At 42.3% G+C, this 19,799-nt stretch overlaps 4 protein-coding genes and 2 long non-coding RNA genes across 7 annotated transcripts in view; 5 read left to right on the top strand and 1 right to left on the bottom strand.

Moving 5' to 3' along the window:
• Positions 1-12,256, top strand: part of LOC136436720 (uncharacterized) — a 72,765-nt gene extending 60,509 nt beyond the window's left edge. The window contains exons 1-3 of one of the 2 annotated variants that reach the window (XR_010756073.1): positions 11,477-11,529; positions 11,650-11,798; positions 12,172-12,256. This is a non-coding gene — a long non-coding RNA (uncharacterized lncRNA). Of the gene's footprint in view, positions 1-11,476; positions 11,530-11,649; positions 11,799-12,171 lie in introns of those variants that run through there. The other variant, XR_010756074.1, reaches the window with a different exon arrangement.
• LOC136436616 (uncharacterized) lies at positions 121-6,793 on the top strand. Its single transcript, XM_066430753.1, has 12 exons — positions 121-597; positions 1,575-1,802; positions 1,971-2,048; positions 2,246-2,410; positions 2,570-2,888; positions 3,078-3,363; positions 3,708-3,944; positions 4,140-4,231; positions 4,487-4,594; positions 4,832-5,031; positions 5,181-5,348; positions 5,603-6,793. The coding sequence occupies exons 1-12, from the start codon at positions 374-376 to the stop codon at positions 5,853-5,855; spliced, it is 2,358 nt and encodes a 785-aa protein (XP_066286850.1). The 5' UTR covers positions 121-373; the 3' UTR covers positions 5,856-6,793.
• Positions 4,831-7,585, bottom strand: LOC136436619 (uncharacterized). Its single transcript, XR_010756062.1, has 2 exons — positions 7,303-7,585; positions 4,831-7,093 (listed from the first exon to the last, which is right to left on the bottom strand). It is a non-coding gene; the product is annotated as an uncharacterized lncRNA (long non-coding RNA).
• A 677-nt stretch (positions 12,257-12,933) lies between the features above and the next one.
• On the top strand, positions 12,934-15,449 carry LOC136444206 (glutamate-1-semialdehyde 2,1-aminomutase-like). Its single transcript, XM_066441749.1, has 7 exons — positions 12,934-12,944; positions 13,259-13,414; positions 13,846-13,934; positions 14,034-14,263; positions 14,488-14,592; positions 14,793-14,890; positions 15,263-15,449. Exons 1-7 carry the CDS (start codon positions 12,934-12,936, stop codon positions 15,447-15,449), a joined length of 876 nt encoding a protein of 291 aa, XP_066297846.1.
• Positions 15,450-15,685: 236 nt separating this feature from the next.
• LOC136427903 (uncharacterized) lies at positions 15,686-16,637 on the top strand. Its single transcript, XM_066417129.1, has 2 exons — positions 15,686-15,770; positions 15,982-16,637. Exons 1-2 carry the CDS (start codon positions 15,705-15,707, stop codon positions 16,219-16,221), a joined length of 306 nt encoding a protein of 101 aa, XP_066273226.1. The 5' UTR covers positions 15,686-15,704; the 3' UTR covers positions 16,222-16,637.
• Positions 16,638-17,079: 442 nt separating this feature from the next.
• Positions 17,080-19,799, top strand: part of LOC136436605 (cation-independent mannose-6-phosphate receptor-like) — a 42,610-nt gene continuing 39,890 nt past the window's right edge. The window contains exon 1 of the mRNA XM_066430725.1: positions 17,080-17,256. Coding sequence (XP_066286822.1) covers positions 17,108-17,256 — 149 coding nt within the window. The 5' untranslated portion in view covers positions 17,080-17,107. The remainder of the gene's footprint in view (positions 17,257-19,799) is intronic.

Below are 19,799 nucleotides of genomic sequence, written 5' to 3'. Positions count from 1 at the left end.
CATCTAACTGTGCAAAAATATAGCTGGAAACTTGACTTTTTGTTTTACGTTTTAGCGCACCAATCCTACATAGAGCATCTTTAAAGATGCTCTATGTAGGATTGAGCGCCAAAATTTTGAATATTGTGAATATCAGATATATAACAGATATCTTGATGTAATTCTCATTTACTATCACTTTTCAACATACTTCTGTCATCATTTCATATTTCTAACGTATAATAACGGATAACAAACAGTCCGCTCGAGGTGCGCTCTTTCCGCGACACCACCCGGAAGTAGACAGCTTCAAAACTCAAAAAGAAACGGTTTTCGGTCGGGAATCTTCGGGAATCTTGCGTGACGTCATGATCCGCCGAGTCTCTGAAACAAAATGGCGGACCCATGCGGGAGTGAGGACGATGGTGCTGGCCCGAAGCGAAAGCGTCGCAGTAAGCAGACTGATTCCACCACGAAAAGGAAGAGGCAAGCAAGAGGAAAAACGCGTATCCTCCTGCTCGAGTCGTATCAAGACTGGAAGAACATAAGGGAAATGCTCAAGGAGAAGACAAAGGAAGTTTGGACAGACTGTGCTGTTGCTCGTCTACTGATCGACAGGTTTGTGGAGTTTGTATTTATACAGTCATATTTTACACATGTGCATTCGTTCAATTTACGCTATGAGTTGCACCGATCAACCTCGACTTCTCGTTTATGTCGAAAGTGATTTGCCTAGATTTTATTTTCGTATATGTCTCTTTCCCGGAGGCCAGATAAATACGTAAACAAGACGGGCGCCCCTCTGCACCGCACTTACACCAAAATGAGTCAGCGGTGCATGGTAAATTATGCGTTCTTTACCCAGTAAATCCTACTACACAAGTTTGATCAATTTCAGTTTGTACCGTCGTATGTTATAGCTAGATGTAGAAATGCATTTTTGTGGCAATGGGATGGGTAAGAATCAAAGGGTTTTCGAGGCGTGCACATGAGACATGCGGCCTTTGTCATTCTAAATGTCAACCATTTTGAGCGCGCTGTTTGTTACTCTGTTGTGACGACGACCGAACCGTGCATGGTTCACAACTCGCCTGGATTTCCTCGATGTTTATTTGTATTTATATTTACATGAACTCTACATGACACCCGATGAAATTTTATGCACATTTATTCAAAAATTGTGCAATATATTACTAGACTGTAGTGGGTATTTTTTTCTGTTATCTCTCGGTAATTTACCATGTGGCACCAAATCTGTGTGTATGTGTACTTTGATTAAAAGTTCAGAATTTCTGACATGTATATACAAATTTTTTTTCATTTAATATTGAAAGTGGCAAGCTATATAATGGTGCTGTGCAGCAATATATGTAGGTGCCATGGAAGAATATGTGGAAGTTTCTGAATGTTTTGCTTCACCTTAGAATAGAGAAAAGTTTATAGAAAAAGTTTCCCTGTGCTTCAAAGATGTAAATGTTGTACATACAAAATGGTAGAGAGTTGTAATCTTATAACCAGTGCCTAATCCGGGTATAATATTAATAGTGTTACTCAATTTCCATCTGATAACTTTCAGTCACTATTTTTTCTTACAGCTATAACAAGCACAATAACAACGAGGACAAGCCCAGGTCACCTCACAGCCCCCCAGGCCCAGCAAAGACACCAAGCCCACCTCACAGCCCACAGTCCACACCACAAACCCCAACTCACCAGGCAATGATATCCAGTCCACAGACAGTATTACAGCCACCTGACCTCAATGCTGGTCATCTGTCAAGTGTTGCTTCAGACTCCGAACATGACAGAACTACTTCTGTTCTGTAAGTATTCAGAAAAGTATTTCATATGGAATAAATTTGCTTGATGTTATTGTGACATATGTGTGTAAACCATAGCAGACTGATAGTGCTGTATATAAGGTGGGAGAACAATACATGTATCTCTGCTAAGTCAGCACTCATCGTGACCATGATACATCTTTGTTGCAGGGGTGAGTTTCGGTGGCTGTCAGAAACAGATGAGGATGATGTGGATGACTCTGATATGAATGCCTTAGAAAACAGTCGGTAAGAATTCTTTATTACCCTTTTGCTATTATTGTACTAATTTTCCTTCCTCATTCCCCTTATTTGTTCTTTGTCTTTTCGATGTGTGATTTGTTCAAATTGTTGAAGCCTCCACACTGATGCATACTTGGAACGCATGACATGTGATTTTGTTTTCAAGTTTATATTTGAACATGTATTTGTCATGTTTCCTCAAGGATATCTGTGGAGTACTATGATGAAGAACGTGGGGAATGGATAGATGAAGATGAGATGATAAGTGACGCTGGGGAACTGAGAGAAGGTGAAGATGAGGACTGGAGTGAGGAAGATGATGACTGGGAGGAGTGTGATCCTGAGTGGGTTCCCCCGGTGAGACTAAGGTGTGTTCTGAGTTATCATAGTGTCCTGAGCGTGTATCATTTTTTTTATATATTTACGTCCTTTCTTAATTCCCATCATAAGTTCTGCCATGGATGATTATTTCGTTTTCAAGCCAAAGACTTCTTCAAAATATCTTACTTCTATCCAATGTGTTGTAGGTCTTCATACAGAAAGTTGAATGAAGATATGAGGACACTTCCCATCATTACTCCTGAGGAGGAAGTCTTTGCGCATGACCAGTCAGTGGCAGAGGGAACAACAGAAGACTTCCAGTTTGAGACGCCAGAACAACTTCAGATAAAAGAGCCAAAGGACCTTGTGGGCATGAAGTGTAGCATCGTCTACACAGAGTGTCTGCTTGCACTTGTGCGGTTCCTAAGGTTACCGTACAACATATGCAAGGAAAAAGGATGTTCCAGCGAAGTCACTCCAGAGCCAACAACAAAGTCAGTGGGAAGTGGGATCATCCTGACATGGGTAAGTCTGTTGTTTATAGACATACATATTTACTTATGTAGTCTTTGTTCAACTTGTCAGCATGTCCTTACTAATAGCTCATAATGTGTTGTCTGTTTCCCCAGCATCAGTCTTTTGGGGTTTAGCTGTATTCCAACTTAGATGAGGTGTTAAACACGTCATTACATGTCCTATTGTCTTGTCACTCAGAAATGTGCAGAAGGCCATCCTCAGGAGAAATGGTGCTCCCAGCCCAGATTCAAGTACTCGATGCAAGGAGGGGACTTCATGCTGGCATCAAACATCCTGTTGTCGGGTAACAACTACAGCAAGGTAAACCTCATGTTCAAGTTCATGAACATGGGGTGTGTTGGCCCGTCGACATTCTATGCCATACAGAAACAGTACTGTGTGCCTGCCATACAAAAGTACTGGGAAGAAGAGAACAACAACATCTTACGTGACTTGAAGAGAAGGGACAACGTTGTTCTACTGGGTATGTTACTTATTTTGATAGTAAGACCATCATCTGAAAAATTATATATAAGCCATCATTATTTCTATGCTGTGTTTATGCTGATTGTTGTCTTTGTTTTGTTGCAATTCTGGTAATTATTATTATTTTGTACCTGAAATTGGGCTGTCATGGGTTCCTCCAGTCCACATTAGCTTTACTTATGACTATGACAGGAATATCACTTGCCTCGTGGCTATTCTTTTTAATGTGTTTATGCAAATCTATCCTATTAATTCCCTCATGCATAGCATTCAAGACATGTAATATTAAAATAGATTCGTTGAATGATAATGGCTAAACAACATTGCTCCTATTCTACACAGGAGATGGGCGTATGGATTCCCCTGGACACTGCGCCCAGTATTGTACATACACAACCATGGACAACGACACTAAGGCGATTGTGTCAGTGGAGGTGGTTGACAAGCGCGAGACACAGAGGGTATCTGCCAGGACAGAGAAGGCAGCCTTCCAGAAAATGATGGGGAAAATGGAGGCAGAACGTGTCCCTGTGAAGGAGGTGTGCACTGATGCACACCCCCAGATCAGTGTCTTAATGCGTAAGTACAGTGGGACTTTTGATGTATTTTTCTGTTGCATGATGTCACTTTTCTGTCTTATGTTTGCGTGCAATGACAAAACTATGGCTATGACAACCGTGACAGTTATTAACTGAATTTTGATATGTATCTGTGATAACAGTCATTTGCAGACAGGACATTAAACAATCAAAATACAATCTTTCTCATAAACAGGTCCTGACACAGGAGAGTATGGGAGGAAAGGGATCTTCCACTCTCTCGATGTTTGGCATGGTGCCAAGAACATCTTGAAGAAGATTGTGGCAGTAAGTTTTTATTTGTCATCCTTTTCACTCACATGCAGTAGCAATGGCATGATCAACATTTCAGAAGCAATATTACATCCTTCTATTTACTTCTGTTTGTGTCCTGTGGCACAAGAGTACGCAGAAGTGCAGCGACATGACTGTTGTATTGAATGAGGCACAATGGACTTGCTGGAGGTATTCTTACTAAGAGTGAATGAGACAACAAGACATGCAATTACAGCACACTGTTTTTCTCTCTTTTTATTGAATTAGGCTGGCCAAGAGAAGGGCTGCACTGAGCTGAAGAAGTGGGCTAGCCACATAGTTAACCACTTCTGGTACTGCTGCCAGAAATCTGGGAGGGACTTTGAAGTATTTTTGGTGAGTTTTGAGTTTTAACTCTTTGAACAGAAAACATTTTATATCTTGCCATCTGTTGAATAGATAACTACAGTCAAACTTGTCTAAGATGACCACCCTGGGGACCTATCTAAAGTGTGGTAGATAACTTCATTGTTTGCAAATGTTAATTGACTGTTCATGATTGAATTGTGTTTATGTTTTGAGGGGACCTTCTTCAGTGTAACAAGTAGTAAAATATGAGCTTCTTGTCACCAGGCAATGTGGGCAGGTGTGTTGAACCATGTCTGCAATAAGCACACATGGACCCTGGGTGGGTGTTATCACGACCCCATCAGTGAGACCGAGGTCAGGACCACAACCTGGCTTGTCTCTGGCTCTGCACCCCACCAGAAGCTGGCAGCCATCATCCTCAACAAGAGATGGCTGAAGACAGCCCACAAGTTTCTGCGTTTCAGGTGGGTCTGATGACATATTTAGATACAGGTTTTGATAAATATGCCTTTTTTGTCATAGAAAGGGAAAGTCATGTATTCTTATCAAGTGTTTTCTGGGGCAAATGTTTGCTTTGCAAAGAAAATCATTTTCATTTGCTGCTTTGTTCTAGGCTGACATCTCATCTGGAAAGTTTCCAGAATCACATTTTGATGTATGCCTCGAAGAGGTTCGCCTTCAGTCCGGATGTGTATGGGGCGCGCTGTCTGTTGGCAGCCATCGACTACAACAGACACAAAGACCGGCCGGTGGCAAAGAGGAAGCGTGATGGAGAAGTGATGTATGTGGATGTGTTTTCTCTCCTTATCTGACTTTTAATTGCACTTTCACACCTCTATTTATACTCCCACTTACAGACTATTCCTAACAGAAGTCTATTGTAGACTTACATTTTTGTCTGATTTCAATATGCAGAGAATGTACATGTTTGTGTCTACATGAGTTATCTATAAGTTATTTAACTAGGTTTTTGAACACTCTTTGAAGTGGACTTGAAGGTAACTGAAATCTACTGTTACTACTTTATACCTTTAGGCAGCATAGGTCCTTCCAGAAGAAGTCGGACAGGTGGACCTATTACAACGTTAAAGTGCCCAAGGACTACAGCTACATCCCAGAGCTGCAAAGCAGGATTGTAGCGGAGAGGATCGACTCAGGCAGAGGCATGAGCCGAACGCAGCCAATGTCCGAGAACGACCCAAGGAGGCGGGGTCCACTGCCAAGGCACCCTCCACCACCAACAGCTCAGCTTGTCGAGCAGCACAGGTCAAGGATAGTGCAGGAATAGTGTGTAATGATCTTATTTATGTCATACCTGGACTGGGATGATGTTTTATAAGTGTTTGATACTGGTGTTTGATGCCGGTGTTCCAGACCGGATGATAACTTGGGTGATCAGACAGGCTTCCATACAATATTTGGAATGCATTTTGATTATTTTACTTTTTGATTAAGCGTTGTATTTCATCTGCGAGATGTTTTACCATGCATGTTATTATGTTTTATGGTTTGTTATGTTGCCCCCTCTGCCCCCTGTCCAACTGAAATTATACTTAAAGTACAGTATACAGTATGAAAATCCTGTTTGAACAGCAAATGTATTTGTATAAACTTCATGAGATACTTGTATGCTGCATAGTTAGAGTCAAGACTCCTCTCAGCAACATGTTCAAATATACTGGATATACTAACACTGCTACTATTTGAAACTACTTCTATCACACGTTTATATTCTATTTAGCAAAGTACTAGTTCATGTTTACATTCTGCTCAGTAATGAGCAGTTGGCTGTAACGACTGGTATTATACAGTATAAAAATCATGTTTTGTTTGAACAGCAAATGTAATTACTTTTTATATAAACTTTGTGTAAACATACTGGATATTACAACTGCTACTATTGAAAACTACTGCTACTATGTAGAACTAGAACTTTGTATAAACTTCATAAGATACTTGTATGCAGTATAGTTAGAGTCAAGACTCCAGTTCAAATATACTGGATACTACCACTGCTACTATGTAGAACTAGAACTTTGTATAAACTTCATAAGATACTTGTATGCAGTATAGTTAGAGTCAAGACTCCAGTTCATATATACTGGATACTACCACTGCTACTATGTGGAACTAGAACTTTGTATAAACTTCATAAGATACTTGTATGGTGTATACAGTCAAGATTCCACTCGGAAACATGTTCAAATATACTAGATACGAACACTGCTACTATGTACAACTACTTCTACTTCACGTTTATATTCTACTTGGACGGAAGCCTATGTACTGGCCATGGGGGTCAGGGAACCGTCGCCTGATTTTGCACACACAGCAACTAGGGATGACCCTTCTGTTCCCTGCCCCCAGGCTCCCATGCTGCCATAAGATGAACTGTCTGTATGCAGCATGTCTGTATTCCTTGTTGTCTTGCCCTGGCTCTTGACTGTCCTCAAGTGCAAACACATCGTTTCTGTATAGCCTTGCTAGTGTAAGTATCCCAGGGTCAAGGATATGCAGATCGATGTCCTGAAAGAAGAAAGTAAAGGACTGATAAGCAATGAAATACTTGGAGAGCTATTCTTAGAGAGATAGTATTGAATAGAGATGGTATTCTACTTGTACATCGTAGCAAAACCTCGTTATCAGATCCCATCCGCATGTTTCTTGTTAAAAAGAAAATGAATATGGGTACATGTACGATCAAAACTTGTGGATAAACAGACTTGATGGCTTACAGGTAATTCTGAAGTGCAGCTGTCGCGTCCACCCCCACAGCACACCTTTTCCACGTCGGACGGCATGTCCTGGCAGCGGCCACAGGTACACCACTCGGGGGGTACGGCGTTGACGTCACCGCCGCCACCTGCCCCGCCGCCACCTGCACCGACCGCACCCGCAGCGCCACCTGCACCGACGCCACCCGCAGCGACACCTCCATCGACTACACCCGCAGCACCACCTGCACCGACGACACCCGCAGCGCCACCTCCATCGACTACACCCGCAGCACCACCTGCACCGACGACACCCGCAGCGCCACCTGCACCGACGACACCCGCAGCGCCACCTGCACCGACGACACCCGCAGCGCCACCTGCACCGACGACACCCGCAGCGCCACCTGCACCGACGACACCCGCAGCGCCACCTGCACCGACGACACCCGCAGTGCCACCTGCACCGACGACACCCGCAGCGCCACCTGCACCGACGACACCCGCAGCGCCACCTGCACCGACGACACCTGCACCGACGCCGTCTTGGTCACCTCCACTGCTTTCTATGATGACAGTGATGTCTAGTATCAGGCCTGGCTGTCGCTCCAGGACCTTGTACAAAACGTACTTGGCCTGAGCTTCCGTCATCCTGTCTATCTTCACCTTAGATAAAAAAAAGGAAACTTTACAACGCTGATCGCAAAGTAATGTGTATATCATGAATTTATCTATTCAGGGTTATTATGTATCCAATTACTAAGTATTGTAGCCAAAGTTACCTTCGCGTTTTCATTCCGTCTTGATCGTATTTGCTCGATCCTCTCCCTGTCCTGTTGCCTCATGATAGGAGTGTTCCGCCTTCTGTTGTTGCGCCTGGCTCTTGGAGCGGGTGTCACGACAGGTGCTTGAACAGGTCCGGTGACAGTTGGGGTTGCCCCCTCTGCCCCTTGTCCAACTGAAGTGTTCCGCCTTCTGTAGGTGCGCCTGGCTCTTGGAGCGGGTGTCACGACAGGTGCTTGAACAGGTCCGGTGACAGTTGGGGTTGCCCCCTCTGCCCCCTGTCCAACTGAAGTGTTCCGCCTTCTGTAGGTGCGCCTGGCTGTTGGAGTGGGTGTCACGACAGGTGCTTGAACAGGTCCGGTGACAGTTGGGGTTGCCCCCTCTGCCCCCTGTCCAACAGGACGACCCCCACTAACCTCATGCTCTGACATGTCGGAGTCGGAGCTGGAGGAAGAGCTGTTGCTCAAAGACATGTCCGCGGTCACGTCACTCATCAGCCGTTGTACTAGTTCTGCTCGATCAGGTGATCGTGCCGGGTCCAGCCGACCGTCATGGCTCAGGTTAGAGGGGGCATTACTCGTTGCTAGGCGTTCCCCCCTCCATCGCTGGAACAGTCCTCCGTGCACCACATCATCACCATCGTCGCTGTCACGCACCACAAAACCACCGCTACCGTTAGGCACCACATCACTAGAAACCTGGATAAAGGAACACAATGCATCATATCGTTTTTATGCAACCTAGACACGTTTTCCAGCTTTCTTTCGGTAGTAGAGGAATGTGATTGACATCTCGACGACAAATGCCCTGCTTATGTAACATAGCGTACATATACTTTCGCTCGTGATGACATACTTGCCACAAAAGTTACATACAGATTAGCCCACCGTAATTTCTCAGAAACACCGTCAACCGATATCCTCTACCGAAATAACCACCGGCTATAGGGAGAATATTTGCCAGGCTTTCACTTGCAGGCTCCTAGGATGGCAGATTGGACGCTCTCTCCGTAGCCGACTCTCTTAGCATACTCTTCACTCTATTTGGCCAATTTCTAGTTTTCAATTTTTCTCAAGAGATATTTAATTAGTCTGAAATTGTATTTTCCATACGTTGGTTTGGGACACAGTAGAAGAAAGATGAAAAATACATATTACGCTTGCAGAATCGGCCATAGTTGTTTCAATTAGCACCTTTGCTTCCTTTCAAATTCAAAATAGCAAAGGAATGCGCTCGTTCACGCGTCCTTGGTTCGCGTTACAAAACGAGCGGACGGTAACATTGGATGTAAACTTTCCATTTTCTCAACAGATGTTTAGTGATCTACACATTCAGGAATGTAATTTCCAAACGTTGAATTGGGACACAGAAGCAGAAAAAGTGAAATAAAGTACGTTTGCAATCAGCTGTTACATTTAGCACCTTTCTTTCAACAATAGCAAAGGAATCCGCTTGTTTACGTGTAACAGTTAGGTTAGACTACGTAGGCTTGACGTATTAGATAGGAACCAGATGTAGCCAGACCAACATTGTGGTAAGAAAAATAAGATTGTACACGAGGAAGACGGAAACATCAGATAATATATTTGTTCTATATTGTTTGGCCTCGATGAAAAACGGACGTTTGACCGAACGTTTTCAAGGTCCATATGATCCAATGTAGCCGAAGAAACAACAACAATATCGAACTTTATGCCCTAAAACTACTAGTAAAAGTAAACCGTAGTAAAGTAAATGATCAGACATGTGTTACCTCGTCATTTTCTGACTCTGATAATGCTTGGAACTTCTCCCGTGCTGCGTTGGCTGCTCGTCGTTTGGGCCGTCTGTCCATCTTCACAAATAAATCGAAGGCAGGCGATCACGAAAACCAAGACGAAAACAAGTAAACAGCCGGCAAAATCGGAGATCCCGCGCCACGGTAAAAATAGAACGGGTGAAAGGTCACGGTAGACCACGTGACTAATCTCCGGACAGGTTCGGGCAAACTCGGACGTAATCGGATATATCCGGAAATTTGAACAAAGATGGCGGACGCCCCGCGCGCGCGTGCAGCAACAACAAAGTCCCCAGCTTTCAAACGCGCTCGCATGGCGAAATATCGCCCAACTGCCTCTTCCTGACTGGTGATATGTAACATGGTAGGGTTTATTCATCTAACTGTGCAAAAATATAGCTGGAAACTTGACTTTTTGTTTTACGTTTTAGCGCACCAATCCTACATAGAGCATCTTTAACGGTGGGAACAAACATCACTGTCTCAAATATTAGTGATCAAATAAAAGCGATGATGACATTTAAGAGGTTGACTAGTGACCGTTAAATTAGCTAAAATTAGGTTAGTTAACAAATCAAGAATGACAGTAGTCTCGTTCTTTGTTCCAGTGCTGAAAACACAACACTTGGATTGTTCCAGTTTACCACTATTTACCGAAAGCTTACAGTCTTAAATGATAATTCATATATTACTTGCTTAACTCATACACATGGTACAATAGCTATGCATACGATTGAAAGAAAAAAGAGCTGTGGTTCTGTCTGACAAAAATTAAGTAATAATTTATCCAACTGTACCTTGGTAGTTTGGCCCTTGCCAGCTCACTTGTGGGGAGAGAACCCCTCTTCTCATACTGTCGTCTTGCGGTGGGGAGGGGAGGTTTCCCAGGCACTGCAAAATGGGCTTCATCTACAAGGTGAAAGGGAACAGAACATATTGTACACATGATATGGACAAACTTGATCTTGATAGGATACTAATCAACACTCCTCTGTTGGAGTAAAGCGCTTGCATAGAGTGGCACCTAAGAACCTAGAACTAGAAGATTGTGATAACATAGTCAGGACATCTGTAATGAACATCTAACCACGTTAAAAATTTTAAGGCCCAAGAGTGTCTGCAAAAGTTGGAAGCGAGCTAAACTCTCCGAGCCAAAGTATCATCCGCCCCCCCTCCCCACGTTACTTGGGCAAACGTGCAGAGACCACATGGGTGCAAGAAACTCGGAGATTCAGAGTCAAAATATACCTCTAACGATGTCCTTTTTCTGGACGTCCATCAGACAAGCTGTTCCTTAGGCCTTCCCCAGAACTATCCAAGTTACATTGGAAGATGTATGGAAGCAAATTTGCGACCACATCTTCGTCTTCTGCCGGTGCGGCCGTTCTTTGTGGTGCGCGCCAGTTTCATATTTCAGCAACGCTAAATTGCACCGCAGCAACACGAGCAGTATATAAACTTTGCGATTCTCGGATTTTCCGGGAAAAAATGACGTACAATCTATATAAAATCCAAATAAATGTATGTAAATAATTAATTGTATTATCTTTTAGAGGAGAAATCTTCACATTTATCCCGGCAAACTGTTTTTTATGCGTTAGGTTTGCTTGGCTGCGGTCTTCTAGGGGTCAGGTTGAGGTCATACAGGTACAGGTGTTTGCGCACCACTGCTTTTCACAGGTGTTCAGGTGCAAGTTAACGTTTACCTGTCGAGGATTCATCCTTTTTTTTTGCAAGTTCCTGAGATTGCTTCAACATTCAATTTACTTTTCTTATTCAAGATTTGATTACACACCTTTTTTTAACAGTTAGGAGTTTACAAACCATTGAGCGGAAGCGAGAACGATGGATCCAGAGGCCATAGCCAATGGCTCCACAGCTACACTAGGTCAGGCGGCTCAAAGGTCTCTTGCCGTGTTTCCAGCTGGATCTAATGGAGAATTCAACTTACCAAAAGGTAACCACACATTGCAACGGTCTCATTGCATTTGCCATCATGGCACTAGTTTGCACTTTTGTTAAAAACTTTTTTAAAAAAAACACACAAAAACAAGCAAGCAAGCAAACAAACAAACAAACAATCAAACGAGATTGGCAATCAGCTACACAAAATATTTCAAGCAAAATTCAAGTCTAAATCTATAACAGCGACAATGAAGTTTATATTGCATATTCATGCCCTACGAGGGCTAAATGCATTTAAGATATCATAAAGAAAGTCTATATGTCTTAAATATTACAGCAAGGAGTTTATAGTTTATAACCTCATTATTAATTGATTGCAGTAATCCTTTGCAAACAAGTTTTTTTCTCTCTCGTAACTTATATAGAGTTGACGACTGTCCTATCCAGGGGAAAGGACTGCTATGTGTGGGATGTGAACGGCAAGCGATATTTGGACTTTTCCATGGGGTGAGTTGATATCAAGACAAAGAATTCGTTCAATCATTTTGACCGCTTCAAATTGTTGCCTAGGTCCGCCATGAATGAGTGGTTATCCTCAGTAGCCTGGAAACCATACCAGCGGAGGCTCCCCGGTATCTCAACGGCACTGGAAGTGATGCCCGCCCGCCCAGACAGCTTAGCCCGCTCGGGGGTGAATTTAAATAGACAGGCTGCGAAATTCTACATGGCTGCTAAGTCGACAGGCTGACAGAAACGGCTGAATAAAGCAGAATGGGCCCGGTAAAACACCCCTAAGCCGACTCCTAGAGACTGGGACCAGGCTAGATTATCCTTGGCAACGAAGCATCTTTGCTTCGGACAGTTCTAGCCTCCTTCGAAGACTTCTTGGTGGCAAAACAGTCTCCGTAGCCTGGGTACCATCCTCCGTAGTAAACCGCTGGCTCAATCGTTTCGCTTGCTATTAAACTAGTCTCCACCAGACTAACTACGCCGGCTATAATATAGGGAGAATATTTGCCAGCTGCAGGGTTTCACTGCTAGGATTGCATATTGGACCCTCTCTCTGTAGCTGACTCCCTTCATACAATTCACTCTATTTGGCCAATTTCTACTATTTTCCCAGCAATCCGTGGGGCCTGGTAGAGGCTACTATTAAACCACGGTTCAGCCAGCGGTTACTACGGAGGATGTTACCTAGGCTAGTCTGACGATGACCGGCAGTAGAGAACCGCGTTGAAAATCGCGAAGCAGCGCCCCCCCCCCCCAAAAAAAATAAATCCGGCGCTCCAAGAAGTCGTATAAAGCCTTGAAGTACAAGAGACACCAAAAATGGCGACATTTGAAGATATTACTCAAGACTTTATTGATTGTATCTCACCGGAGTATATATAAATCCGGAAGAGTGATGATGATGATGATGATTCAAGGGTTTCCAGGGAGAATAATGTGATCATTTCTTAAGCTGCCATATGCATGCATATTCCATCTGTTAAACCTTTATCTTGTCCTAAGATGGGGGACGAACCTTGTGGGTCACGCCCGAGAAGAAGTCGTTGCCGCAGTAACGGAACAAGCCGCGAACGGCTCCAACTTTGCTTACGTCAACGAGAAGTCTCTCCAACTGGCCGAGGAGATCAAACGACTGAGTCCAGCGGTAGAGTACCTCAGGTGAAAACGTTTATAAATGTAATCAAATAAATTGAAAATCATAAATCTCAAGACATCCAGCTAATAAGATAATAAGCAGTTACGCAAGCAACTGGATAGATTTGGAAACGGTCAGACGTTTCAGACAGCATACACTTCGTTTCGTCAATGACTGGAAAGTTTTATTTAAAGCGTTCAATGGAATGTTTTTGGAGTATCCCATTTATTGAACGCTTGAATGATTTTTTCAGTCGACGTCACTGGCGCATTTAGTGAATGCTAACTGAAATGTCTGACCGTTTCCAGAATTTATCCAGTTGCTTGAGTAACTATCACCTTGGGTAAATCTCGAAACTTTTTTCATTCATTATTTGTCATTGTTTGTTCAAAGGATTACAATTCTCTCTGATCCGGTCATTATTGCCTAAATGTCAACTTTCTTCGTTCATCAGATTTTGTTCCTCCGGAACTGAGGCTATCATGTACTGTGAGAGACTGGCAAGGGCGTTCACTGGCAGGAGTAAAGTTTTGAAGTTCGAAGGTAATTTTTCCCGTTTCTTTTTTCTAAAGTTAAAGAAACTTTAAATAAACCAAAACAGATTTGTCAAACTTTGGTAACAACATGTGACAACTTCACCAGGAGCATACCATGGTGCAAACGAAATAGGGGTGACCAGTCTGTTTCCGAAGGGACTACTTGACTACCCCACTCCGGACCCCTCCAGTGCTGGAATAGAACATTCTGTGAAGGACCACGTCCTTGTAGCACCTTACAACGATCTCGGTATGACGACAAAGATCGTGGAACAGCACAAGGAAGACCTAGCTGCTGTGATAGTTGAGCCTTTACATCGCTGTACTCCCCCTATGGTATGTTACTGTTCTTTATTGTTCAAATGTGTATCGTATTCTTCTTTTCTCTTCTTGCAACTTGTTTCCAAGAACGTAAAACTATGCCATTTTCTATAAAAATTGAAAAAAAATCAAGACGACTTTGGGTCAGTGTCTGGCTGGGGAAAAGTGAACGCGGTCGAAATTTACTCACGCCCCCACTCAAAGGTGTAATTTCAATTCCTTTTATTTTGTTTTGGCAGGATGGGTTTTTGCAGGGGTTACGCGAGCTTACCAAGAAACATGGTGTTCTGTTGATTTTCGACGAGGTGGTGACAGGCTTCCGACTGGCGTATGGTGGCGCCCAGGTAAGGTCAAAACATGGAATATATTTATGTATGAAATATATATATATATATATGGGACTATATTCTGAAAAACACTTTTCAGGTTCAACAGAAATTGTGGTTCAAAATTATATCGCAAACTTGCAACTTGATTATGCGTTCGTCTTATCAGATGTTCTATGATATTCTACGTAACCATATTGCATTTCCACTTGTTGAAGGAATACTATGGCGTGATCCCGGACTTGGTAGGCTACGGTAAGGCTCTAGGAGGAGGCTACCCGATTGGTGTGTTTGGGGGTCGCGCCGATATCATGAGGTCAGTATAACGTAATCTCCAAGCAGAGGTTGGCGGAGAACATTGTGACCTTTTTATCATCGATCTGCGCCGTTTTCTGTCGGCACCCGGAGACCTTCCTGGTCATGTAATCGGGGACGGGCCTCTGGCCTGGTTGGTCCTTTTAGTGTGTGAAAATAAATCACTGAAAAATTTCTCCACCAACCACTGCTTGGAGAGTTAAATATAACGTACACAAACTGACTGTTCTGACACGTTTTAACAGTTTGTGTCTCAAAGTTTATCGTTCAGAACCATGTTAAAATCTTATTGCTCTTGTAAAAGTACATCACATTTTAGATGTTGTCGTTAAGAAGTATTACGAAGTTGAAAATGATGTTGGATTCTTCCCAGTATTGTGAACGAGGACCTACTGGGGAAAGACAAGCGTTACGTGTGGACGGCGTCATCCCTGGGCTGTAACACCATCAGCGCGTCGGCCGCCCTGGCAGCGCTACAGATCTACCGCAGAACGGATCCGGACACGTATCAGCACCTGCATCAGTACGGCATCTTAACAACTTTCAATTATCGACACTGACAACGATAAAGATATGAACTTTCATCCATCTACCTCTAAAGCGCATATCGATGTTTTTAAAGTTGTACTCACTTTGATTTACAGCAATCACAACTGTATATTTCTAGATGCTAATATCTAAAAAGAAGTAAGCGGCGAATTACAATGAAACATTTCTTTGTCAAAATTAACAAAAACTTCAAGATAAGGAATGTTATCTATCGATCCAACTTTTATGCGTCTCTTTCCAGTATCGGCAGGTACGTGAGGAACAAGATGAAGGAATGTTTAGAGAAAAATGACATTCCTGGTCATGTTATCGGAGACGGGCCTCTGGCACAGGTTTGTTGGTCCATTTCGTGTGTGAAAAAACAACAATAATGGAAAACTTTCAGTGCGATTTTCATGCATGTTCTCTCATGTCACGGTATGTGTACTATTCGGACTTATATTCCACATAGCCATTGTCTTCACTCAAATCACTATTTCGCTGAAAAGACGCATTATTAAGTTTCATAGTATATAACTTTCCATGTTGTCCTCCGTCTCCAAGGTTCTGTTCACGAAAAAGCTCGTCTACAACTATCGGGAGCAGAAACTTCAGGAGAATGCCGCTAGGCGGCGCGCCATGATGGTCGGACTCTTCAAAAGAGGCGTCTTCCTCAACCCCATGGGTACCAAACTGTACCTGTCGCTCAAACACACCGAGGAAGTGTGCGACCAGTTCGTGGAAATCTTCAACCAGACTCTGCAAGAAATAAAGCAAATGGGGAAAAGCACAACAACAAATTGAATCATAGAGGCAGTATTGCTGCATTGCATTAATAACTTTACTTTATTGCAAGTTCATGCCAAAAGGCAAACAAGTACATGTAACTAAGATACATGGAAATCGAAATAGTTATCTAGTCTACTGTGAAACTTTTATGTTAACTATGGTCGACTACCGTTGGGTTAGACTTCTTTTTTGAAGACAGTGGAAAATGAAGTGACCCACGTTTTGAATCATAAGTGGGTTGGTTGGTTGTAATTGTCACCACTTGCAAGCGACGGGCTCTTGTTATCAAAAACTTTAAACATTTGATAGTTTTTGTTCGCAGCAAGATAGTACGTTCCAAGCTGCGACGTTTTTAAAGTCTTCATTAATTGATAACACACTTTAATATGCCGGGAATGTGGAATAAAAAGTCTATAATAAAAGTTTTAAAACTGATCACAGTCTGTATTCTATAAGTCTTATTTGTACACTGGTGAGCATTCTATAACAGTTTACTCTTAGGGTCCTTTAGTTCACTGCAATGACATGATCGTTGTGTTATTGTAAAAAGTATATATAGTTTCATATATATGCATGCATTGCGTCAAGGACAAAATATTGAGTGTTGATTACGCATTGCCTTTTTCGGTAATTCGATGGTTTAGGCGCGCCACCTTGCAAACAATACCATAAGTGCAAGCAAATTACCAGTCGAAACAACATCTCTGTTTGATAGTGAGATGACCTATTCGTTGCAGATTATGTAGTCAAAGGTAAACACAGGTCACAGGACAATAGATCAGAGACCGTTTAAAGAGGGTCCAATGTCCAGGACGCCACACAGAGTAGTACTAGGACCACATGACTATCAGGTGATGATGTAATACACTCTCTCAGCGTCATGTGACCTTAAAAATCCAACATGGCGGCCACCGTGCACCTGTGGCACCGACGGAACATAAAAACTTCGATGTTTTGGACATTTTCCTCTCTCTTTCTCACCCTCCAACTTGTCAGTCGGACCAGAGGAGACTGTGTAGCCGGGAACTATAACCTAGAGCCGATTCGGGGGTGAGTAGAGCTCGAATGAGGTCTATTTTTGCAGAGGAACGTGGGGAAATTTTGGCTTGTACCAACTTCCTCAGGCATGATATCTGCTTTCCATAGTCAGCTGACTGTGTTTACATTGTCCAAATCACGGCATGGGAATTTATGAACAGAAAGACAACAGTGTTTGAACTGATGTTGTACAGTAGTACGGTGTCTATGGTTCCTAATTTGGTATTTTGACTGGTTCGTAGCCTGTGACGTTATATAATATTTTGGTACGGGGCGGATGGGGAAAAAGGGGGAGGGGGTCGGCTGGGGTCTTGTGATTATGAATACAGTTGTTTTGGTTGTCGCTTCAGTGAAGCGATTCCCAATACAACACCGGCCGAGTTTGCAGGTCACAAAGTCTCAGAAAGCAGAATAAGGGACAAGGTTCTGTATAGATTTACTTTCGAGAGCTTTCATTTCCTCTTGCATGCATGTGTTGGATTTTTCAGGGTCCCAGTTTTAGGAACTGTCGACTCGGTATACCATTATGTATAGCATAAATACCACAGGTCAACAGGTAGAGAGATAATTACAAGTTTTAAGTACTCTACCTTTGCAGGGACTTTATTATGCAATAGGCCAATGGTAGAAGGGGAAAGGAAGCATTTGCGATGTTTTCGGTTGAACATGAAGCCGCTGTAGTTAACTAATGTAATGCATGCGAGACAGAATGTTTATAATGTTTGTGGTGTAAGTAGTGACTTTACAGTGAGATTCACTGCAACAACTGTGAACATAAAATCACCCTGACTACTTCAAAATATGTACCTATAAACCTACTTATTAGTAGTGAACTAGAGTAGACCAGGCGAGACCGGAACTGCTGATCATTAGACCATAGCACTGCTGCTGATCAACAGTTCCAGATCCTCTTATTGTGCTCAGGGCAGTAAGTTCAAATCCCAGCCTGGACTCAAAATAAATACCCACATGCAACATGCTATTTGCATGCATATGCTCCTTTCAAGATTTGCATATGCATGTTGAAATATTTTGAATGTGCAATCTTGTTCGCACTGCGGAAGTCTCAAACTCTATCACGCTGTATGGCTTGAATCTTCCTATTTCTCTCATCTCAAGAATAATCGTACCAGCACATTTATTTTTTATCTCCTCAAAATTACGTTAGATTGACTACTTTCATGTTAGCTCTAGATACAGTATTTAGGAACTCACAATTCCTTATAAATATGAGCTTTGGATGTTAAGTTAACGTTATGCATGTATTCTAATAAAGATGGGCCAAATGATCATGAAGAAGAAACATGTATACTTGTATGTTGTAATGCTATAGATGCAGTTAGTGAGCTTAGTGTTTACTGCTGAAAATATGTATAATTTTGCATGTCGATGTTTCAAATTGCATGTAAAATGTTTGCCAACATGCAATCTAGCATGTACCAAAAAAAGTATTTCAACTTCAAGCACTGCCAGCCTAGCCATTGGTGTTAACGTTCCTAGCCCCAGTTTGCATTTTGTTCAAACATGGCATGGATTGTTGTCCTTCAGAATATACATTGTAAACCATGCTTTATTTGTTTGCATAACTGATAGAAAAAGCACCTTAAGGTGTAACACAGCAGTTTTGTATGAGGTGCTTGAGGTGTGATTCTTCTCAAACATGCATTGCACCTTCACTTAACATTCTAATCTATGCAAGAGGATGTCCCTATAAAGAGTTTAGTGAGAAAATTGAATGCCTTCCCAACATGCACACATTGTTACCTACTTTGACAAGAGCCACATCTTTTGCATATCAGCCGTTGTTGTTTGAGTCAGTTTCGCCGCTACCGTAACCTTAACTTGACATTATGCATGACTAAACCCAGGATGAGTCACTTGCAGCTGGGTGTGATGTCTAGAATACATTCATTGGATTTTCAATGGTGTAGTCATTGGTCTTGGTCTTATCATATATATCACTATCAGTTTCGTACAAGTCTGTCAATATTGCTTGTGAGCTAAAATTGATTGGTCTTCAGTTAATGTTTTAAAAGGTCATGAAGATCAACTGATGCAGCCATAGTGCTTAATGTGCAAAGAATGTAATGTAGATATATATGGCCTCACAATATGCTTTTGCTTATAGTCACAGCCTCATAGGGAATAATACTGCATGGCCTGTTGATTTGAAGACAGTACAGTCTCTTCCAATACTAATCAAATTAAGTGACTTAACCAAGGCCACCTGAGAGGTATCTATCAAATTTTCATGGCCACATGATTCTCATGTAGAGTATTGAAGTTCAAGAATATTGACAGGTCGTTTCAACACTGTAGACTTACAATGACAACACCAATATTATTGTATAATACAATATGACAGTCACTGTGACAAAACTGAAATTTTCTTCTCGTACATTAAGCTATGAGAGGCAAGAGGAGACAATATGATATCACTTTATCAGTATCTATCTTTTTTTGTGTCCACATAAATGATAATGTATCTTGCAAGTATAAAAAAACCCATCGAATTTGATAAATATATACAGGCCATTTCAATGCTGTAGACTTGC

Source organism: Branchiostoma lanceolatum, chromosome 1 (assembly GCF_035083965.1).
Source record: "Branchiostoma lanceolatum isolate klBraLanc5 chromosome 1, klBraLanc5.hap2, whole genome shotgun sequence".
NCBI lineage: Eukaryota > Metazoa > Chordata > Leptocardii > Amphioxiformes > Branchiostomatidae > Branchiostoma > Branchiostoma lanceolatum.
Note: the sequence above shows the minus strand (reverse complement) of the source record. Positions and strands in the feature narration are given on the sequence as shown.